The sequence below is a fragment of the Pistacia vera genome, unplaced genomic scaffold (assembly GCF_008641045.1).
Source record: "Pistacia vera cultivar Batoury unplaced genomic scaffold, PisVer_v2 Contig539, whole genome shotgun sequence".
Taxonomy (NCBI): Eukaryota; Viridiplantae; Streptophyta; class Magnoliopsida; order Sapindales; family Anacardiaceae; genus Pistacia; species Pistacia vera.
In genome coordinates this window covers 1,235,364-1,259,684 of record NW_022196378.1, presented here as the reverse complement: position 1 = coordinate 1,259,684, position 24,321 = coordinate 1,235,364, and the positions used below count along the sequence as shown (strand labels likewise).

Sequence of the window (24,321 nt, the reverse complement as noted above, 5' to 3'; positions counted from 1 at the left end):
CTTTTTGTCTGGCCTCCTCCCGGGGACCGCGGTCGTAGGTTGCGTCGGCTAACCGGTGGAAATGTCAGTCGCGTCTCTACTTGGGATAAATGCCCAAGCCTTCCTCTTCGGACTCCGTGTCCTCGATCTGAATTTGCCGCCTCTTCTTAGGCCTCGAGGCCTTAGTCTTCTGCTTCTAGCGAGCAGCCGAGGATGGAGGAGCTCCCGCAGGTCGAACCAGAGCACCTGCCTGTACCCCTCCGGCGGGGGACCGTTGGGAGTAACTCCAGTTGGCCCGGCGGTATACCTCTGGGGGAAAAAGAATTGTCTTGATCGTGGCGACTTGGACACCTGAGGAGGCATGGTCGCAGCATGCGAACACCGTTAGTAAAACAGTTCGCTGTAGGAAAAATTATAAAAGACAGTCTAGAAGCTTACTCGGTGGGGGCTCTAAGGCTGCGTACTCGTTGAAGAAGTCGTACCTCTGTAAATTCTCGGTTGTCATAAGCAACCTCGCGTCTCGACTTTCCTTGGGCAGAAAACCGAATGAAACAATTATGTCCGGGTCCTTCTATTAACTGTCAAGGAAAATAAACAGCTCGTTACCAAAGAACGAAAATCGAGTGAGTTCAGAAAGAAAGAGAACCTACTCGGATCCCGAAAGCGGCTGATGCTGTCATAACTAAAAAAGAAAAATTATGTGTCTTATGGTCCCGCATTGCTCGGATAGCTATGTATCCCCTCTTGTATTGAATTTCGATTGGACAAGTACCAAGAATCCTTGTCCTTGCTCTTTTTTAAGACGTACAAGCAACTGAGCTCAACAGCGGTTAGCTCGCCCAATCGGTTCTCCTGACACGCGATGTACATGGCAATGGCGATCATGTATGCGTTCGGGGTGAGCTGCATTGGTGCGATCCCGAAATGATCAAGGACCGACCTGGTGAAAGGATGGCAAGGGATCAACCCCTCACCCTTGAAGATATCTTCCGAGATCGCGGCCATCCCACATGGCAGATCTCGGGTAGTATGCACCCTGTCGCAAAAAATGTCTACGCTGACAGCAAACTAGTTAACCACCCTTTGCAGCTTGTCGGCGGTAAGCGCCGAGTAAATCTCTCGAGGGGGGCCCGTAGGGGCATCATCTACGGGTGGGCTGGCTCCTTCATCGGCTTTGTTCATTAGGGGGTCCATTTTGCAATCTGCAAAAGCAAAAAAAGGGGTACCATTCAGTCTTCGTACATTTTCGTACGATGACGTGGAGGAGAGTTTTTCCTCCCTGAACCCAGAAAAACCCTAATAAAATACTTAAAAGAGCCACCGCCAATGGTTCCAACCCAACGGAGAGTATTTAGTCCCCTATGGGCTACCGACGGACAGTTATCGCATGGTAACTGTCGAAAGCAAAAAACATGGAAGATAAAAGAAGAGAATCATCTTTACCTCTAGGAATGAGAAAGATTGACTCGTCTGTTCCGAATATCGAGCGAATGCCACTCTGAAAGGCAAAGAATCAAAACTGGGAAAAGTTTCTTGCTCTCTGGGAATGAAAATACTGTGGCTTTGCCTGAAGGGAGTGAAAGATCAGCATGCATGCATGAAGAGTGGTGGAAATGGAGAAGAAAGCATAAAAAAAATTGGATTCAAAAAACCGGTTTTCAAACAAAGCTTGGAAAAGAGATTATACCTACTCCTTTGCTTTGGATTGATGAAGATCAGCCTCAAAGTAATAAGACCTCCACACTTTAACACCACCTTGAGAGGTTTAGAGAGTGGTCGTGGCTTTTAGAGAGAGTTTTGGTTTTGCTTTGAGTGAACAATGTGTGTTATGAACAAAAATGCAACCTTTTGCATTTATATATACTTGGGCAATTTTGCAATTATTTATTTTTCACTTCCAAGCCCAATAAAATCTTATTTTATAAAGGGACCCCACGAATTTAATATGCTACCCTTTGAATAATCAATATTATTCAAGGGCCCATGTAAACTAAACTAGTTTACATTAACAACCCAAAATTTACCCCTTTTTACCCTTTAACTATTAAAAGGTTATTTTTGTTCATCTCATTAATCTTAACACTTTAAGATATAATAATTAAATATAATTAATTATTGCTTGACCATTTTAACCCTTAAAATGTCACAAATGATTTCTATGTAACTATTACTATAGAAATCCCGTTATTACCCTCGGAAGGTGCTAGCCCTCTTCGGATAATCATTTCTCTCTCTCATCCTTCTCTAACTTCCCAAGGCTATTGGTGTGACCATGTAGGTCCACCGTGGATTAGCCGTGAGCCGGTTCTGGATGAATCCGGAAACCTGTCCGGAGGCCCAACGACTATGGTAAACATCTAGCAATGTGCCATAGTCCCTAAACCACGATGAAGAAATACTTCATCGAACCCATTTCAGATCATACGTACCATGCAGGTAAAGTCCCTCCATTGAGATATCCTAATCGAGTATGGATTCATGGAACGTCAAAATCCTAAACTCGATCTTCTATCGAATTGTCGATCAATATGTTCGGAACTTGTCATCACAAACTTACTTTTGTATGACTAATAATAGACTCTGGCCAGAGATTCAGTTTTCCGACATTTATCGATGTTCGTCTAGGAACTCGAATCCGGATGAAGTCAGCGGTACTCCCGATCCTATATTTTCGAGTCAATGGATCCCCTCTTGACCATCGTTCGTTTCCGCATATGAACAACGCATGACCAAATAGGCTTTATTGTACGAAACATGATTAGTCTCGTACTTATACACCGTATGAACCATACGCATCCATATCGGATCCGACTACAATGTCTCAGGTCAAAGGACTACATCGTGCACTGATATAACCAAACGATAAATCATTGACTACATGCTTTTCCAAGTGATTTGTCGTTATTCGGTCACGTTCGAAAAACAGTTCACCAACCGTTAATCCATACCAATGCCCTAGTGACATGACTATCATCGTCATCCGTACTTATATCAACTCATGATATCTTTCGGAAGCATCCGGTATGCCTACTGTACAATATAGTTGCCCAAATTTATATTGCTTCCGTAGGGAACCCTTTTCGATAATTCATTTACCTATTAAATGAATCATCTGGACAATTCATATACATACTTTATTTTAAATGCATGACTGAATAAAGGAAGCAATTTACATATATGAATTGAAGAACTCTTTCTTCTATTATTTATGATATATATAGATACAAGACAAAATGCTCTGAAACCGACAACACGAATGGTTTCTAGGGCATACACTAATATACACTAACAGGGAGTTTGAGGTTTTTGTAGTGAAGGAAATGGCGCCTTGGTTTCTCGAAATCAAACGACGTTTGGGCGAAAAACGCATTTGACTGTTGATTGTGACCACGTGTCACGAATCAGCGGGGAAGAGTGACCGTCACGCCTCAGAAAACTAGATCGTCACCCCCTTCCATTGAAACGCTCACGCGACGGCACGTTTTTCCTCCACATTTAATGCGCCCACAGCTGCATTTAATGCTCTGATAAGGAATGTTGTTTCAGCATGGCTTGCATTTTATGCGCATAGCTGACACTTATTGCACATAAGACACGTCTGTCAGAACAAAGAGCATTTCATTTAATACACTCACTGCAAAAGGTGCAACGGATAATATCTGAAGAGATCGCTACCAGAAACACTTTTCATCGTCAGTTGCGGAGCGACGTAACTTCGAACTTTTCGTCTTCAAACTTTTCGTCAGTCGTGAGGCAATGTGACTCTTCGGACTTCTTATCTCTCGCGAAGCGACGTGATTGCTCGACCCCATCTCACGTCAATCGCGAAGCGATGTGACCGACTACGAAGCGGCATGGCCATTTATCCTAAAAAGTTGCTAAGTGAGAATAGGTTGGGAATTCCCTCTGGTAGGAAGCATCACTAGCACTGGGTGACCGTGACCAGGCCACATATCATCCTAGGTCGCCTATGGAAAGATGTCCTCTTGATCTCCTTTATAAACAGGTCGGACCGACCAACATCTCTTCAAACACCTTAGGTCGGGGCATTTATAGTTTCCAAGGTTCGATTCTCAAACCTTAAAAACTAGGGAACTTCTGTTATGCTTGAAAATATAGGGCTGACGCAAGGCTCAGTCAACATAAAAAGTCAGAGCTTAGGTAGGCCCGTAGCCAGTTAGAAGCAGCCACATCGCGTGGTGACAGTAGCAACACACTTATGTCAGTATAGTGGGTGTGCGCCAGACTAGCCAGAAGCTGTAGTGACTCCACGTGTCCAATCCCTGCACTAAATCGCGTAAATCACTCTAGAAAGTGGGCAATGTGACATAAAGAAGGATTTGCACGAATAATCCCACCAACTCGCAAATTTAGTAATGATAACCTTAATCCATCCCACTATAAATTGAGAGCTCTTCTCTCATTTATGGGATTGGCTACTCTCTCTCTAAAATATATAGCATTCTCTTTCTTGTACAATCATTTGTAAGTCGGTCCGCTAACGCGACCTGACCTCTATCATTAATACAAGAATTAGTGGACATAGGATTCGCTTTCTTAGCATTCGAACCACTTTAAACGCTGTTTTCCATTGCATTTACTCTCATTTTCGCATTCACGTGTGTCTTTTGGGCCTGCTCAGCATTTCACACCTGTGTTTGGTTGGTGTCGAAATCACGCATCAACACTGATTTCAGATGATAATACATGAAAGAAGGATAATAACCTATTCAATATTTATTGATATAAAACATAAAATTCTATCTATCATAGTTTTTACCCGTTAACATGTAAATGTAACACATACGTACAAATTATACATTGGAACTATTATAATAATGTTACGTTATTTGAGTTAATTACATAGACCTTGTTGAGGTTTAAATATTTCATGAGCGCAAGGTTAACACAAACACCTCATCCATTTAACTTCCGTTATGGCTCTGTTAGGGTTATTCCTTTACACCCCCCTAAAATACACAAAAATGACATCTTAGCCCCTTAATTAGTCACTTACACTCCTTACCATCAATTTAGATTTTTTTTTTCCTTAAAGAAGAGGTCGTGACTCAAATGATCTAAGAATGGGGGTTTCGACAATAAGAGATCACTAGACACCTTTTTTGAAAAAAATAAAAACTCTTTAAAAGATAATAATATATTTTTTATTATTTTAAAATATAATGGTTTTTTTTTTCCTTTCACTTAATTAATTTAAGACCAAAAATTGATGGTAGGGGTGTAAGTGGCTAATTATAGGAGATAACTTGTTAGTTTTTTATGTTGAAGACGGTGTAAGTGAAAACAAATCCTAATAGAAGTTAAAGGAATGAGGTGTTTGTGTTAACTTAATAATATTTTCTATGCGCCCAAAAATGTTAAAATCTCAAAGGAGGTATGTACAATCAACTCCATGTGATTTGTATATCACTATATTATTCATTTTTATTTTGGTTCATATTTTGTGAATTTTCATTCAACAATTCATTTTATACTACATCTCCATGTATTATAACATTCATTAGTCAATTATGGTTATACCTAACATGTTCATTATACAAAGAAAGTTTTATGCCTAAAAAATCAGGACTGACGTAAACTCACGCCAGCAATGGCCAATCAGAGTTCAGGAAGGCTTTCTGCCATCCAAACGTTGCCACGTCACGCAAGGACGGAAGAGGTAAGGTCGTCATCAGTGTGGCAGGTGAAAGCCTGGCTTGTGAGTGGCTAGGAATTGCCCACTTGCCCAAGCCCTACGCGATTTAAGGATATCTCCTGTGCAGACAACCAATGGGAAGCAGGTTAGGAATTGTACCACACCTGCCCGACTGTAGAATCATGATTACTACCTTGAATCCCTCGACTATAAATAGAGGGCTCCTCTCTCATTTACGGGATTCACTCATTTTTTGAGTTTTCTAAAGCTGAGTCTCTCTGTATTTAAGTTTTCTCTAGATTGTAACTCAGCTTGCTGTACGCGACCTGACTATAATCATCCATTAATACATATATAGTGGACGTAGGATTCACTTTTGAGCATCCGAACAACTTTAAAAATTGTCTCTTGTCTCTTGTCTCGTTGCACATTTCCATGTCACGTGTAATTTCTAAATCTGCTTAGTACTTTACACGTGTGAGTTGTTGGTGTCAAAATTAAGCATCAACAGTTTGGTGCTAGAAGGACGGCCTGATTTAGTATCCACTCTTCATCAGGAATCTCTGACCGATGATCCTGTCCATCAGCAAATGGCTCGTGGTTTCGAAATTGAGTGAACCAACCTCGACAATGAGGAAATCCCCCAGGTACAAGATGACACTTCTCCCGAAGTGCCTCCAGTCCAGTAGAGTATCATGACATATATTCCTTCGAGCTCACAACTCGACCCTGTCATGATGGATTATCTGGAGAGGTTCAACAATACTCTCCAAACAGTTAGTCAAAGGTTAGACCGTTTGGATCGGGTTGTACCACCAGAGTCCGATGAGGTGATGTCACCGCTAAAGACGCTTGCAGGTCGCGCGAAAGCATAGAAAAGGGTGAAAGCCCATACCACGCGTACTGCAGCGCGTAAGAGTAAAGGAAAGCTAGTGGTGAACAGTGGGTCGAAGGGCTCCGAGGGACTAGCAAACACCGGTCGTGCAACGGGTAGAATACCCATGGCATTGTGACTTAGCGACATGTCGCAGCATGAGCCGTCCCATGCCACGTAGCATGGGCACTCCCACAAAAGTGCAAGGCAGAGAGATTCCCAATATCACCGAAATGATGATCTCGACCGTCATCATGTGGGAAACCCCTATCGTTCGCGAGTCGGTTTTGACCACTACAGAGGTTGGGAAAACTCCCTGAGCCATTCAATGCCTTCACACGGCCCTAGCTAGCGTGTGTCAAGGTTCGCCAGAGGTTTCGCTAAGTTGAGGAAGAGTCTGATTTGCAGTCTTTCCTTAACCGCAACCGTGAGGATCGAACCTATGTTGCAGAAAGTGATCCTTAGGTAGCTCAACTACCTCAGATTGAGGAATTACAATGAGCTTTGGATCAGCTTAAAGCTCAGCAGAATGAGCGTGGGAAGGTCACCGAGGCATCTTCTTTTTCTCCAGCAGTGTTATCTGCTCCTCTCCCGTTAAGATTCAGAATGCCCGATATGCGGGCATTCGATGGGAATTTTGATCCATATAATCACCTTTACGAGTTCAACGACCTCATGGAACTCCACCAAGTCTCTGACTTGGCCAAATATCACTGCTTGGTAGTAACTCTGACTGCCCATGCCAAGTGCTAGTTCAAATTGCTTCCCACGGGGTCTATCAGCTTATGGAAACAAATGAGCTTGTCATTCTCGAGGCACTTCTAGGTGAATAGGAAGTTCTCGATGCCGTTGAGCTATCTAAGTAACATACGGTAAGAGAGGAATGAATCCCTCCGGTCTTACATAGACAGATTCCACAAGGAACTCCATAAAGTGGCTCACACTCCCGAAGAGTCCGTTTAGACTCTCATTATTGCGGGGGTTCGCCCACAGACTGACTTGTTGAAAGAGTTGCAATCTGAAGACGATGTTTCCCTCACTCGCTTCTACGACCTGATTGAGAAGTATCTTCGAATCAAAAATTTCGTAGCCGCTCTTAATCGCCATGACCACGGTCCCTTGACTAGGGCTCTTGACCGGGGGGAGAATAGTAGAAGGGTTGAAATCAGATGAGCTAATGACGATTAGCGGAAAGGAAAGAAGCAGCGATTTGAGCCCAAAAAATCTTATGCCCAAGTTTTATGTCGCGATCGCGACAAAATCCAATACACTCATTTGAATGCCTCAGTGTCGGCCATTTTGGATAAATCGGAGGAGGCTAGCCTGCTCGGAGAGCTAGAGCCCATGAAGAATCCCCCCTCAGCTAGGAACAGAAAAAAGTATCGCCGCTATCATTGGGATAATGGGCATCACAACGATGAGTGTCAGGCTCTCAAGCAAGCAATTGAAGACCTCATCAAGCAAAGGCACTTCAAGGAGTATGTTGATGGTTTGACTCCCATTCGGGAAAAGGATCAAGAGAAACAAGGGAAGAAGCGTCGTGGTTGTAAGAGTCTCTATTGTGTGGGGATCATCTTTGGAGGACCACATCTCGTAGGGAATTCTCGAGGTGCCCAGGAAAGATACGCTTGGGAAGCTCCTCATGCCCGTGAGTATGATGAGGATGGTGTCGTGACATGTTAAGGTTCGCAGGGAAGAAGAGATTACCTTCTTAGAGAAAGACGTGGTAAGATTGCATCATCCCCAAGAAGATGCACTCGTCATCGTGCCTGGAATAGGTCGGTGCGAAGTCCACAGAATGTTGGTGGAGATTGGAAACGCTGTGAATATCCTGTTTCAGCGAGCTTTCAAAAAAAAAATACAATTGGACGAGGCAGACCTGAAGCCTGCCTCTATCCCTCTCTACAGTTTTACTAGGGATCATCTGTTCCTAGGGAAACGATTGCACTCCTTGTCACGTTGGGTGAGACCAACGAAATGACCAAGATGACGGATTTCTTGGTAGTAGACTGTCCGTCAGCCTTTAATGACATTTTGGGATGACCTCTACTATGAAGTTTTAAGGCCGTCACCTCCATCTATCATTTGAGAATGAAGTTTCCCACTCTGACGGGGATTGGGGAAGTAAAAGAATCTCAACGCGAATCTCGCGACTACTACATAAGAGCAGTGCAGATGACATGCAAGGGAAAAGGAAAGCCAATAGACATCCTCGAGAAGGTTATGACGATCAGCAAGATCGAGCAATAGCTGAGTCCAATAGAGGACAACATGGATCCACACATCCAAGAGTGCCCTCATAGTGGGCCGATTGAGGATTTATCTTAGATATCAATCGATCAAAATAAGCCGACTCGAGTGTTGAGAATTGGGAGTAATCTCAACCCTCAGCTTACCAAAAGCTTGATGAGCTTCCTCATAGAGAATGTCGATGTCTTTGTATGGACTCATGTTGATATGATTGGGATCAGCCCGAATATAATATGTCATGTACTCAACATTGATAATGCAGTCAAGCCTGTTCGCCAGAAGAGAAGAGCCATGGACCCAAAACGTTATGCTGCCTTGAAAAATGAGGTAGATAAGCTCCTTTCAAATGGGTTTATTCGAAAGGCGCGTTACCTGAGTTGGGTTGCCAATCCAGTCTTGGTAAAGAAGCCCAATGGAAAGTGGCGAACGTGCGTCGACTTCACCGACCTTAACAAAGTCTGTCTGAATGACAATTTTCCCTTGCCAAGGATTGACTAACTCATTGACACCACCTCCGGGCACGAGCTGCTGAGCTTTATGGACGCCTACTCGAGGTAAAATCAGATCCCGATGTACGCACCTGACGAAGAGCATACCTCGTTCATTATAGATCGATGGCTGTACTGTTATAAGGTTATGCCCTTCGGCCTAAAAAACGTTGGGCAACCTACTAGCGGCTGGTTAACCGTATGTTTTCCGAGCAGATCAGAAAATTGATAGAAGTTTATGTTGATGACATGCTGGTCAAATCGCATGTCGCTTCAGATCAAATAGCGCATCTCGCTGAGATGTTCGGCGTACTCCGAAAGTACAAAATGAAGCTCAATCCTTTTAAGTGCTCATTCGGTGTATCCTCAGGAACGTTTCTATGGTATATGGTTAACCAAAGGGGGATCGAAATCAACCCCGAAAAGATCCAGACTCTCCTTGATATGAAAAGTCCGACCAACCGAAAACAAGTTCAAAGCCTAAATGAGAGGATAGCGACTCTCGGTCGCTTCATATTGAAGGCAACAGATCATTGCTTGCCATTCTTTAATATAATCAAGGCCAACAAGAAGTTCGAGTGGAATTTTCCTAAACCCTAAAAAATAGTAAAACCTAAAGAACACCTCGAAAAACCGTCTCTTCTATCTAAGCCTCTTCCCAAGGAGATTCTATTCCTCTGCCTGTCCATCTCTCAGTATGCGATCAGCGCAGCTTTCATCCAGGAAGAGGGCAGAGTTTAGTGGCCAGTGCATTACGCGAGCAAGCAACTACTGGACGCCGAGATGCGGTATTCAAAGATAGAGCGATTAGCTTATGCCTTACTGATCGCCTCCAGGAAGCTGCGACCTTATTTCCATGCCTACACAATCCATGTTCTGACCAACTACCCAGTCAGACAAGTTCTTCAAAAGCCGGAAGCTCCGGGTAAGTTACTTAAATGGGCAATAGAATTGAGTCAGTTCAATCTACATTATAGACTGAAGGCAGCAATCAAAGGGCAAATTGTTGCCGATTTTATTTCAAAATTCTTGTACCAGCCGAATCGAGAATCCGAGCAGTCAGCTAGCAAAGACATCTAGGAAACCGTTTAGAATTTATGGACTTGGAGCCTTTATGTTGATGGTTCCTCGAACAGAAAAAGAGCCAGGATAGTTCTTCTTCTCCTCAGTCCCGAAGGGACTTGTATTCATAGAATTCTTCGATTTGGGTTCTAAGCTATGAATAATGAGGCCGAATATGAAGCACTGCTTGCGGGTTTGCGATTTGCAAGGGAAATGGGATCGGACGCGATCAACATTCACAGCGACTCCCAGCTAGTTGTTAATCATATTTTTGGAGAATATCAAGCCAAAGAAGAAAACATGATCAGCTATCTGAAGAAAGCTAAGCCCGCACTCAAGCCTTTCAAGCGCTTCACGATCAAGCAAATCCCGAGAGACAGTAACTCTGTCGCGGAAGCCTTGGCAAGAATAGCCTTATCAATAGACTCAGATGTGCTGGAAAGTATTCTAGTTCGGTACATAGAGATTCCTAGTATCAGCTCGCCTGAGTAGACCATAGCTACAACATAATCTATCTCCTGGATGACTCCAATCATTCAGTATCTCTGAGATGGGACCCTACCTGGTGACAAGGTTGAGGCAAAAATCCTGCTCCCCAAAGCTGCTTGTTACACGCTCGTTGGAGATCAGTTGTACAAGTGAGGGTTTAGTGCCCCTCTCCTCCGATGTGTAACCGATGAAAAGCATACTACACTATGAGGGAGATACATAAAGGGATATGCGGTAATCACACCACCGCACGATCCCTCGCCAATAAAATTATCCGCCAGGGAAACTATTGGCTTTTACTTCAAGAAGACATTTTCAACTTTATGAAAAAGTGTGACAAGTGCCAACGATTTGCGAACATCCCGTGAGCTCCTTCCCACCAGCTGACGACAATGACCAGCCTCTGGCCATTCTCTATATGGAGAATTGATCTCATTGGGCCCATGCCAACCAGAAAAGGGGGCGTCAAGTATGTTGTGGTCGCGGTAGATTACTTCACCAAATGAGTCGAAGTTGAGCCTTTGGCCGCGATCACTACCAAGAAGCTCACAGACTTTGTCTTCAAGAATATAGTGTGCTGCTACGGGATTCCCCATATACTCATCTCTGATACTGGAAAGCAGTTCGACAATGAGGAATTTAAGCTGTTTTGTGATGAGCTGAGGATCCATAAAAAGTTCGACTCAGTCGCAAGACCACAAGCCAATGGTTAGGTTGAAGTTGTCAACAAGACCATCTAGCACACACTAAAGGCCAAACTTGGCACTGCCAAGGGTAATTGGGCCGATGACCTCCCAAAAGTTCTATAGACATATAGAACAACTCCGAGAACCTCTACTTTGGAAATGCCCTTCTCGCTAGCATATAGCTGCAAGGCTATGATTCCAGTGAAAGTGGGGACTGGTTCACTCCGGAGAGACCTATTCAATGAAACAGACAATGAAGCACTTATACGTGCAAGTCTGGACCTAGTTGAAGGACACTGCGACAATGCTTGGTTAAGGATAACATTCTACCAGCAGCGGCCGAAAATGTTCTTCAACTCTAAGACCAGGAGAATAGACTTTCAAGTTGATGACTTAGTTCTAAAATAAGTAATTCTCGTTACAAGGAAACCAAGTGCGGGGGAACTGAGACCTAACTAGGAGGGTCCATATCGCATCGCTAAGGTAATACAATCTGGAACGTATCACCTCATCAGGCTTAACGGCTCTGAAGTACTGCGAGCTTGGAATGTTGAACATCTTCGCGCCTCTTACCAGTAATTCCGAACCTGCTCTTAATATTATTCATTTCTTTTGCTTGTAAAGTTTCCTTTGTAATCTTTATGAATAAGATTGCTCTGCTTTATCTTGAAGGAATATTTGTGTCATGCTCTTTTGAATGATCTTGTTCGTTACAATATTTTTATAAGTTTCTTGATCAGATGTATAATGTTAGTCTTGTGAGGAGCTCGAATTGTAGAAGTACTATCACAAATGGCCGAAAACATTTCTTATATATATGTCAAAACAAATACAATGGGCAACAGAAGTAAAAAAAAAAAAAAAAAAAAAAAAAAAACGAGAGGAAAAGTAAAAAAGAAAGCTGTGAAAAACAAAAGAAGTGGTCATTGGTCCCCGCCTTCAGGCTCTTTGGACGCGACCTCTATATTCGTCGGTTGGTCGTCGACCGCCCGATCAGCTACTGGGTCCTCAGGGACGTATGCCTTTGGTTGGTCACCCTCTGGAGGAGGCTCTTGTCCCTCTTCCTCCTTGGCATCATCAGTTTGGGCCATGTAAGCAAGGATGTCCTGGTATTCATTCGGGAGGTTGGAGAGGTCCATCCCCGGATTCCTCGGTAGATGGCCTGTATTTCCCAATCCATAGCTTTCCTTTCGAGTTCAAGGTTTTGTCGCTTCATCTACTCAGTTAATGCCCTTGGAACAGCTCGAGATCCACCTCTAAAGCCCTCTTCTGCTTCTCAGAGTTTTCCTACAGTCGAGCTTTGTCTTCCTCCGCCTTCTTGGCACGCTTAGAGTTCGCCTTCAGCTCCTTCTGTTTCTCACCACACTCTTTGGTGAGTCTGGCCACTGTCCTTTGGAGCTCCTTATTCTCCTCGCTTATTTTCTCAAGCTCGGCCTTCTGGAAGTCCACTGTGCGAAGTGCATAATTTCTCCCTACCAAGTACTGATTCGCCTGAATGTGGACCATTTTCGCCTCTGCTTCTAGAGCTGCGAAGTCCTGTTTCAGCTTGGTCTTCCCTCGGCTCGTGGAATCCTCCAGCAGAGTCCATATCGATCTTCTGTTGGGCCATGTGTAAGGCGAGTAGGGACTGCATGAGAAAAGAAGCAAAAATCGTAAAAGTTAGAAAATCAACTGATACTAAAAAGTTCACAACAAGAACAAACTGTTTTACTCGGCTTTGCAAATGAAGTGCGGTAGCCACCAAGTCCGCGGGCCGAGAAGTCACGAACTCCTCGAGGGTCGCAACCAGTTGACATTCCAGCAAGGTATATACCATCGGCTGCAGGTGCTTTAACAGCTGTCCCATGGAATCCAGCACAGGCGGGACAGGTCCCCGAGGAACAGGCACCTCATCGACCCGTTGCTTGTCTGCTCTCCTTTGGGCAATCGCGACCTCCCCCTTCCTCTATGAGAACTCTTAGGGACCGCCGAAGTGCCAAGGACACTCCTCGGGGGCACCCCTAAACGGAAAGCCTGGTAAGGCTGTGACTCTTCCAACAGCATCCCGAAGCCCTCCGGCTCGGACTCAGATTCCTCCTTAGTAAGCAGCTGCTTCCTTTTCTTGGTCTTCTGGCCCATGGTTTTTTGCTTTGCGGCTTGAGTAGCCGCGGGCCCAGAAGCTTTTCCACGTTGCTTTGTGGGTGTTTGCCTTTCGACACCAATCTGTATCCCTTCTACAAGGATATTGTCAGGGGTTACCCCTCGACTGGCTGCGTGCCATGAAAATATGTTAGTGAAAATGTCACCTCTGCAAAAAAAGGGGAGGGGGGGGGGGGGGGTTCCTAAGTGTGAAGATACTTACGGTCTAGGGGTCACAAAGATGCCTCTGGATTGAAAAAATCATACTTTCGTAAGTTGACAGTAGTCGCGAGTAGTCTCGCGTCGTGACTCTACTCAGGTAGACGACCGAATGTCACAATTTGGTTAAAGTCTGTTAGAGCCGTCAACTTGGTCATCTTATTTTCTGCAAAGAGACAAAAAGTTCGTTAATTTCACCTATAGAAGAGGAGCTAAAAGAAAAAGTGACAGTTCGCAAATTGAAGGAAAGGAAAACCTACTCGGCTCCTTAAATTGGCAAACACCATCGTATTCAAAAAAGAAAAATTTGGTCTCATAAGCCCTGACATTACTAGAGTAGCCAAATATTCCTCCCTCGATTGAAGATCGCTTCAAGAGGTAATCAAGTCTTTATCTTTGCTTTTCTTCAAATAGTAAGCGCATGCGAGCTCCAACACTGTCAGCTAGCTAAGATTATTTTTGCCACATGTGATATACATAACAACTGCTATCATATACGCATTAGGTGTCAATTATAATGGCGCGACCTCGAAGTGGTCGAGGATCAATCTGATGAAGGGGTTAAAAGATATCAACGCCCTACACTTGAAGATCGCCTCGGAGATCGCAACCATTCCCTCTGGGGGTTTCGAGCTGTGTATGTCCTATGCTGGTAGACATCTACGCTAAGTGCGAATTGGTATATCGCTCTCTGTGTCTCGTCCCGGGTGACCATTGATAATGTCTCTTGCACGGGACTTGCTGAGGTGCCCGACACTTGCGAGCTCATCCCCTCGGCTGCTCTGGTCGCTGAAGTGTCCATTGCTCCTAAAGTCTGAAAAAGGGGCGACATGCAGAGATGACTCAGTCTCCGTACACTGTTCCGTACGATGACGTGGAAGAGCAAAAGAAACCCTAATTTACCTTCCTTAAACCCTAGAAAAACCCTAAAAACCCTTGGGAATGAATTCCCCATAATCCATGCCCCAAGTTCTCACTTTTTATAAAGAAAAAAGTTCTCTTTTTACCACTGTCCAAAAACATGCATCATGTAAGCTTACCAGGCAGTTCATACCCGCCATTACCGTAAAGTCAAGCTTTTAACAAAAATAATTACGGAAAACAAAGGAAAAGTCTTCCTTACCTCTTGACTGCTGGGGACGAAATTCCTATCATAACGAAGAGTGCGCATCTACTGGAAGAAGAACGGAGTGATTTCGCAAGTGCCAGAGTTTTGTTTTCTCTCTTTAAAAATATGAGTTTTGTGATAAAACTTGAGGCGAACTCGAGGTTTTATAAGGGAAAAGATGACAATTGGTTTCCCTAGCAAGCTACGCTTGGGCGTGATACGTTTCTTGTCATTGATTACAATCATGTGTCGTTAATCCACGTGAAGGTTTCGTTAATCCACGTGAAGAGTAACCGTCACGCTTCGTGGATGCCAATCGTCGTTTCCCTCCATTGGAGTAACCAAGCGTCGGCGCGGTTACCTCCTCCACATTAAATGTGCCCTTATCCACATTCAATGCTCTGAAAGGGAATGTCGTTTCAACATGGCTTACATTTAATGCGCATGGCTGTCACTTATTGCGCAAGAGACACGTCTGTCAGAATAAAGTTTATTTTATTAACCAGACCAACTGTCAAGCTCAACGGATAACATCTGAAGATGTCGTTCGAGTAAAACACTCACTCTTTGTCATGTATCGATTTCGAGACGATTTGATCCCTTATTTTCGATAAAAGTGTGCTAAGTATTTTCAGGTCGCGAGCAACGGATGAAATTCAAAGCATGTTGGTATAGCACTGAGTAGGGTCCGACCCAGGTCACTGAACCTGTGGGAAAAGGCCCCCTCAAGTCGCTTGTGCTATTTTTAGAGACCTATGTTGCGACTTCCTTACAGCTCGATGGTCGGGTTGAACCACTAGTTTCACATTATCTTAACTACTTGTCTCCTTACAACTCAATCAGGCGTCACTCGGGATAAGTCAAGTCACGACATAATCATGAAGTTCTCAAGGTTCAATCCTTAAACCTTAAAAATTGGGGGCCTTCTGTTATGCCTAAAAAATTAGGGTTGACATAAGCTCACGCCAGCAAGGGTCAATCAGAGTTTAGGAAGGCTTTGTGCTGTCCAAACGCTGCCATGTCGCACAAGGACGAAAGAGGTAAGGCTATCGTTAGTGTGGCAGGTGAAAGCCTGGCTTGTGAGTGGCTAAGAATTGCCCACTAGCCCAAGCCCTACGCGATTTAAGGATATTTCCTGTGCAGACAACCTTATAATAAGTTACACTTCGAGTTATTGTAATTTATTATAAGTTAGCATCCATAAATTTTTCAGTAAAGGCTTTTAAAAAGTTATTATATTTAAAGTTGTTTAAGAAATAATCTTTTATAATAAGATTTTTAAAGCTTTTCAAATAAAAACTGATTTTTTAAATATTAATTATTGAAATTCCCTGAAAATTAATTAGTTTTTTCGATGACTGTGAATGGCCGGTCCAAAAGTAATTTGAGGATGTAAAATCATTAACATCCAAGAAATTTTTATTAATATCCCTTCTTCGAATGGGACAGGCCTTTTTGGCTATTTGTGTGAGTTTTGAGATATTAAAAACGCATATGAAGAGTAGTTATCTTGCATTGACAACCCCAAATGTATTTACTTTGTCTAATTTCCCATTTAGAAGACCTTAATAATTAAAACTTAAAAGAAAAAGGAACAGTAACAGTAACAGTAACAGAAAAAAATCCAACCCAAAATTGGATAATTGTAAGAGTAAACGACTTTTTTTCACCTAAATAATGATTTAATGATACTTTTCCACTCATAGGCTTTTAAAATATCACTTTACTACTTAAATTTATATTCTAGAGTTGGAATATAAATTAACCCTACACCACTACCATTCTTTTCTTCTATCATTACTCATCAAAACCCCTCAAACCTTATTCTTACCGACCCTATCAATCGTCGACAATCAAGTGATTAGGGTTTGTGTAGCCGCCTTTTCTAAGTCAAATTTTGATCAGTCTCAATCATCAAAATCTAACTTTCCACCACCAAAAGACTCATCGGTCTCCCTTTTTAAAAAGTCCTAATAACCTGGATCGAATTTGTTCTTTATTCGTTGTCAGAATATAAATTTAGATAATAAAATAATATTTTAAAAGTATACAAATAAAAAAATGCCATTAAAAAAAGTCGTTAACTCTAATTGTAAACCCAAAAACAATCAAACAATAGAAAAACCTTTCCCCCTTTAGAAACACACTTCATAACACGATTTCGTCGTGAGCAAGAAAAATGTATGACAAAGCACGCCACGTCGACCGTGTGGACCGTGCACATGACATCATGTTAACCGTCTGATTAGGATTAATACCACGTGGCACCATCAAACCCCGTCCTTTTCTAACTGGAAAGGACAGAGCTGTGCTGTGCTCTACGCTATAAAAAGATCGGAGGCAGAAAGATATTCCTTAGTTCTTAACTTGTGCTTTAGTTTTTCTCTCTCACTATATAAACATTAGAAAGTCCTCACGGATCGTGAGAGAATTCTAATATCCAGAGACGTAGAAGATGAAGATTTTCGTTAAAACACTCAAAGGCACTAATTTCGACATCGAAGTAAAACCTGAAGACACGGTTTGATTTTCTTTTACTATTATTTAATTTTATTTATCGTCTTATTTGTTGCAATTTTTATGTTCTCGATTGTTTATTCTTTCCTAGGGTTTCACTTTTCGCTTTTCACTGTTCGATTGTCTCAAAATTGAGTTGAAATTAGGGTTAATCTAGTGTCTGTGATTGATTGATAATTGTTGAATTTCGGTTTACTTTTCTCATCTTCAATCGTATAAATGTGTTATATAATTGGTATTGTTAAAACATTTTCGATTTATGGTGGCAGGTTTTGAATTTAGGTATGAGAGTTAAGCGCGATGGCTGAACTGATATTCATGTAGTTTGATTTTCAAAATGATTGGTGTATGATTTTCATGTAGGGTAAAACACTCTCTACTTTGGTGTTGGTTGTGATGTGTTTTCGTTGACTAATTTATGCAATTGAGTGTGGCGTGGCATGGCGTACATGTGTATCAGCATTAGTGATGTACATCTGATGAGCATTTCATATTAATGCATATGGAAAGTTTGGAACTGTGAACGATGTTTGAGTAGAGCTCTATCACCATGTTAATAGACCGTCAGTAAATATAATATATCAGTAAAGAATTCTGTGTTTTATCTCCTTCATTCCGCCTTTGACCTTATGTAATATGTGTATAGAAGTAACTCTTTCTTAACGAATGAAGTTTAGTGTCTGTAAAGATATCAAATGCTTTTTAAGTTCTTGGATTAAAAATAAAGGGATAGTGCGGATTTTTTCTTGTTGTAAAACATTGGTAAATCACAATATTCCACACTGTATTTCATGAGTATTTGCTAACTTGGAAATAACTTGCAACTATTTAGGCAAAGGAATACAGCAAATAGTTAGATTGTACTTAATCGAGTTTTAAGGATGATTTTCTTTCTCTCTTTCTTTACTTTTATTTTTGTAATATTTTGTGTTATCAAAGTAACTGTCAAAGAATAATTTCTTATTTGTTTCTTGTGTGTAAACTTGTTAAATACGTTATTATTTGGTTGGCAAAATGGTTGACAATATGATTTAATCTCAAATTGGGCTAGCATACACACACAAACACATATACTTAATATTTTTTTTAATAGTCATATTTGGTTTATAACTGTATTCAGAACTTGTGCTCTTTCTTTTTAGGTTGTTGATGTGAAAAAGAAGATAGAAACAGTTCAAGGATCTGATGTTTATCCTGCGGCACAGCAGATGCTTATTTTTCAGGGGAAAGTCCTCAAAGATGACACTACACTGGAAGAGAACAAAGTAACTGAAAATAGTTTTGTTGTGATTATGGTAACTAAGGTGAGTTTGGTAGGTTTTGATATTAGATGTTGTAAACTTAATTTTATTTTGATTTTGTTGTGCTTTCTACTATATTCCTTTTTGACAAAGCTTTTTTTTTATTTTTTTATTTGTTGTAATTAAATTATTAAACTTACTCATTGTTTATGGGCTTGTCTGATCTTGGTAAATGACAGTAATATGTTAAAAATACTTTTTTAAATCCTTCTAATGCATGTAACTGTACTTTGATACTATGAACAAAAGTTTCATGCAGGGTTAGACTTACTAGTAAAAAGAGCCATGAACATAATATTAATGATTTTTGTTAGCTTAAATAATGTGAGGTGATTACAGGAGTCCTCGGATAATGCTTTAGTGATTTTCTGAAAAACAATTAGGAGTTTTTTCTGCAAATGCTTGGTACTTAGTGAAACTCTTGGTTTCATACTGTTGTGGGGTCAATTTTAAGAACTCATGGAACTAAATTCGTTCAAGCATATAAAAATTAAATGTTCAAAGTTCTAATAAAATTAGATTCTACTTAGTATCTTATAGGGGGAAAAAAAGGGAGAAGAAGAAATAAATTAAATTTTTCTTGGGGTATATTTGGTGCTTAATTACTAAGATTAAACAGTTAATATTGACGTGATGCTATCGAAGTTACAATCAAATTAAGATATTTTTATTGGAATGATGTTCTGGAGCAAAATTAGGAAAATTTTATTCATAATATGTTTACACTCACCTCTAATTTGCAATGTTTCTGATGATTCTTCTGAATTTTGATGATTGATTGTGGCATCCTATTTTTTTGGCACTAATGTTTTTCTTTCATGCGCTTAAACAATTCTAGACTAAGAAACCATCTGGTGAGGGTTCAACGACATCAACTACACCTACAGCTAAGGTAAAAACAGATTTGTTGTATAAGCACCTGGTTTTTTAACTAAAGACTATTATCTTTGTGGAACTTCTGTTGCTAGTAATAATTTTGCTCTTGATGTTGATATTTTCCAAAGTGGAAGATGTCTCATTGCAAGATTTCTTATTTTCTACAAAAAAAAAAAAAAAAAGAATAGAAAGCTTTTGGTGTACTGATGCATTTGTGCGCTGAATTATCGTTCAAATTATTAAAGCTTTCACAAGTGTTAAAGTTTATCTGTACCATCTTCCATAGATATTGAAAATACCAGCATGTTTTTGCATCTATATAGGGTTTTTTAAGTTCTGTTGAACATGATGCTTGTTTATTTTGGTTTTTACGGACTCTGCTGAATATGATTTGTTCTTTAATTTTGTTTTGGTGGGTTCTATTGAATGTGATGCTGTTTATTTGTTTTTCTTTAGCTTGTTCTTATTAATGGTTTGCTTATGTTTAAATTATTTATTTCTCTGGTAAACTATATCTTGTCTTTTAAGTCTTGTGTGGTGTTTCCATAGTGCTCTGGTCTGCTAATTCCTTTAGCATATTTAGGTTGGATGTTTGAATGTGCTACTTGAATTCCTTTTTCATTTTTGCCTCTTTTCCTCATTTGAGTAGTGCCTCATTCATATTGACTAATCTATTGCTCTTATAGGCTCCCCAAACAAGTACTCCAACCCCAGCACCAGCTGCGGCAACAGTTCCTGAGACTCCTGTACCAACATCAGCACCGTGAGTCTTCCTTGTGCCTAGGCTTTCACTGAATTAAAGATTCTATAAAAGGCAGTAAATGCAAATTTTTTTTAATTATTTATTTATTTTTAACTACACAGGCCTGCATCCGTTCCTGCTCCTGCCCCTGCTCCTGTGCCCGTAGCTGCCCCTGCCCCTGCCCCTGCCCCTATCCCTGCCACTGCCCCTGCCCCTGCCCCTATCCCTGCCACTGCCCCTGTCCCTGCCCCTGCCCCTGCCCCTGCCCCTGTCGCATTAGTTACTGCTACGTATGTATCTTATTTTTATAAAGTAACTTGATGATTCTTCTTTAGCTTTGTTCACAAGTCACAGTGTCCCAACTCTATTTTAAATATATAGATTATATGGATCAGCATACAGTAAGTTAATTTTTTACTTAAACAGGAGATAGAATTCTAACTGCTCATATTTTAATCTAATGGTTTAGAGATAGAGCTAGTTTTTTATCACAGTATAGCCTTTAAATGATAAAATTAGAGTAGATTGACGATTGATCATCGTCTCTCGAAATTTATTTCTATTTGGTGAGGCAGGTCAGAATCCAATGTCTATGGCGAAGCCGCATCAAATCTGGTTGCAGGGAATAACCTGGAGGGAGCAATCCAGCAAATTCTTGATATGGGTGGAGGTACTTGGGATAGAGATACTGTTGTCCGTGCTCTCCGTGCTGCTTACAATAACCCGGAGAGAGCTGTTGAATATTTGTATTCTGTGAGTTTTTCTTTATTATTTGATTCTTTAACATATTTATGGTTCAGTTTCGAAAGATTTTGTGGCTTTTAGTCATTTGGAGAGTGCATTGTGTTATCTTATTGTTCTCGACTTCAAGTTCTCCTTTCCTGTTTGAGTGATAACAATTCCTTGCGCTGTCTTTTTGGACGAACAAGATAATTATTGAATTTGTGTTTGGTGGTTTTTAATCTGTCCTCCATTTGATGTTTTCCTGCTTGATGACAGTGCTGTATAATGGGTGATCTCCTACTAGAGGAAGAGATCAATTTTGTAGTAGTCTAATTCTGCTATTCTTATTTGGTTGAACTTGCTAATGTTACTAGTTTGCTTCTGCAGGTTTTAAGTTGTTGATGATAATTTGTTAGATGCTAATCATTGACTAATGGAGGTTTTTAAGTGGATCTTGAATAGTATTCTGATTAATACTGCTTTATTTTGCTGAAGTGTTAAATGTTGGATGGGTGTCTTTGCCAAGGATGATTTAAGTATTAAGCATTTTTCCTTGTATGTCCTGAGAATTTTTAAGTCATTAAGTAGTATTAATTGTGCAAGGAACTCAACAGTAATTGTTGTCAAAAATGTTTTTGTCATCTTTTTGAGTTTTTTGGCTAAATGCTTGTGAATTTTAGTAGTTCCTCTGACTCCTGTCTTCCTATCCTAGCTTCTGATTTGGATGTGTGCTTTATGTTTTGTAAATTCTTGATTGGGTTTATTGGTTTCTGATCATGTAAGATTTTATGCATTCACTAGCCAAGGAGATAATTCTATTTCTCATTTTGTGTCATATGATCCTTTGACCTTGTATTGCATTTTGTGTGGTGTTTTGTTTTACCGATTTATGTTTAAATATCAGGGTATCCCTGAGCAAGCTGAAGCTCCGCCCGTGGCCCGTGTCCCTGTTAGTGGGCAAGCTACAAACTCTCCTACCCAGCCTACACAGCCAACCCAACCGACACCTGCTCCTGCTAGTGGACCCAATGCAAACCCTTTAGACCTCTTTCCACAGGTAGTGGCTTTGTCATTAGTTAATTAAATTATGTAAGCTGTTCATAAAATTGTTATGTTATGAAGTGAGGTTTTATTTTATTGAAAACAGGGCCTTCCTGACATGGGCTCAGGCGCAGCTGGTGCAGGAACTCTTGAATTCTTACGTAATAGTCCACAGGTCTGAAACAGGCATGCTTTGTCATTCTTGTGTGTATGTGATCACCAAGTTACATTTGAATAGACTTGTCTGAAACATTTGCTATTTCTTAAATTTTTGTTCTCTTTTTCAGTTTCAAGTCCTGCGAGCTATGGTGCAGGCCAACCCACATTTATTGCAGGTTCTTACTGCCCTGTCCAATCTTTTTTCGTTCAATGGAAGTTTGTTTTAATGCTGTTATTTTTGTAGCCCATGCTTCAAGAGTTGGGGAAACAAAATCCTGCATTAGTGAGGCTTATTCAGGAGCATCAGGCTGACTTCCTTCGGCTTATCAATGAACCTGTCGAAGGTGGTGAGGGGTAAGTGACATCTCTCTTATTTCATGAACTTGTCTGTGTGCTTATTGTACTCATCTGTTATTATTGTGTTGTAGGAATATCGGGGGACAGCTTTCTGGGGCAATTCCTCAGGCAATAACTGTCACGCCTGAAGAGCGTGAAGCAATAGAACGGGTAAGTTCATCATTACATAATTTGAACATTGTAATTTTCAACTTTTTGATGCCATGTGGGATTTTGGCAATGGGCCTTTGGAATTTATTTTTTGGGTCATGTAATCTTAGATGATAGAATGTGGTCTAGGCTTGAAGTTGGTTGCTATCTTTCAAATTTGCATATTTCTCAATGATACTGATATATACTTATGCATCTTGCTTGAGTTCTGTATCTGCTTTGGTTAGTCGGAAGATAATCCTTTTGGCGCTCTTGATACAGCTTGAAGCAATGGGCTTTGATCGGGCAACAGTATTGGAGGTGTTCTTTGCCTGCAACAAGGACGAGGAAGTGGCTGCCAACTATCTTCTGGACCACATGCACGAGTTTGAGGATTGATTATAGGTGATCAGGATGGTCACTTGCCTCTGTCCGCTCCTTTGAAAACGTACATTATTTCTTTTTCTTTATTTTCGCTTTTGCTCTTTTTTTCTTCCCCCTTCTCCTTGACTTCATTTGTTAATCAAGTTTGGCGTTTACAACACTGGAGTGTCTGGAGTGGACAAGTAATGCAAAATGTAATATTCTTCAGTTTCTTCCTTGTAGGATTATGCAAATGCCTATATGCATAGTTGTTAATTTCCTTTTGCCTACATTGAATCATATCGGCATGCACTTACCATTTCTCTTTGTTGATTGTTTCACAATCTATCAGTTTTCTCCAAAGTAAAATAAACAGCTCTTTAACAATCCATCAGTTTTCTCCAGAATTAATTAATTAAAATTCTTTAACAATCTCCCAGCTTTCACACTATTCTTTGTTTAGCGCATTTAATTAACTGAGAAATATATTTTGCATACATAATTAGTCCGTAGATATTCAAATTATCGGAGGTTGGGTCTTAAATTTAAATTTGGCGGCCTGATTGTCACAAATTCACAATTGGTTGAAAGTCTTGGTAATTATAGAAGCAGTTAAAGACGAGAAGACAAACAATTCAGTTCAGTTTGATGAGGTGCTAGTGGCTTTCATGGTCTTGCCAAATCCTCACATTTGCCTCAGCGCCTGCTATTGCTCTCTTGTGTCATCACTTATGTCACTGCCAGACCGCCTTTGTTCAAGTTAATTTTAAACAAAGTTTATAAACCCCTTGCCAAAGTGTTCAGCTAATTATAATGAAGAGGAACCCACAGCATAAATGATGGTGTAAACTGTAGATCGTACAACCATAACCGAAAGTAGCACCCTCTTGCTTATCTATTGAATTCTAATATAATAAATACTGTATGAAAAATATTTTTAAAAACAATATGAGGTATTTTCCATTTGATGGAAACTAACTGCCATAGTCAAAAGCATTTGGAAATAGAATTGCATACAATATCGCATAGAGATTCATAATTTATAAGCTTCGGTTGTTTTAACTTAGTTGTAAGTCAGAAAATAAAGTTTCAGTATAGGTGGTGCTTTTCATTAAATGGTAACAAGAAATATGCTTTAATCAAATCAATAAATATTCTTAAATTTTAACCATTAGTATATGAGG

The 24,321-nt window shown here is 40.7% G+C and overlaps 1 protein-coding gene across 1 annotated transcript; it reads left to right on the top strand.

The window, feature by feature from the left end:
* The first annotated feature begins 17,369 nt into the window (after positions 1–17,369).
* LOC116107485 (ubiquitin receptor RAD23c-like) lies at positions 17,370–23,429 on the top strand. Its single transcript, XM_031393746.1, has 12 exons — positions 17,370–17,450; positions 18,589–18,750; positions 19,586–19,639; positions 20,310–20,386; positions 20,488–20,655; positions 20,941–21,118; positions 21,993–22,145; positions 22,236–22,304; positions 22,417–22,464; positions 22,533–22,642; positions 22,717–22,795; positions 23,057–23,429. Exons 1-12 carry the CDS (start codon positions 17,385–17,387, stop codon positions 23,171–23,173), a joined length of 1,281 nt encoding a protein of 426 aa, XP_031249606.1. The 5' UTR covers positions 17,370–17,384; the 3' UTR covers positions 23,174–23,429.
* Positions 23,430–24,321: the final 892 nt, after the last annotated feature.

Coding starts and splice junctions, on each gene's coding strand:
- LOC116107485 (XM_031393746.1), top strand. CDS start 17,385: ATGAAGATTTTCGTTAAAACACTCAAAGGCACTAATTTCGACATCGAA. Junction 17,451..18,588: donor AAGTAAAACCTGAAGACACG/GTTTGATTTTCT, acceptor CTTTCTTTTTAG/GTTGTTGATGTGAAAAAGAA. Junction 22,305..22,416: donor TCTTACGTAATAGTCCACAG/GTCTGAAACAGG, acceptor TCTCTTTTTCAG/TTTCAAGTCCTGCGAGCTAT.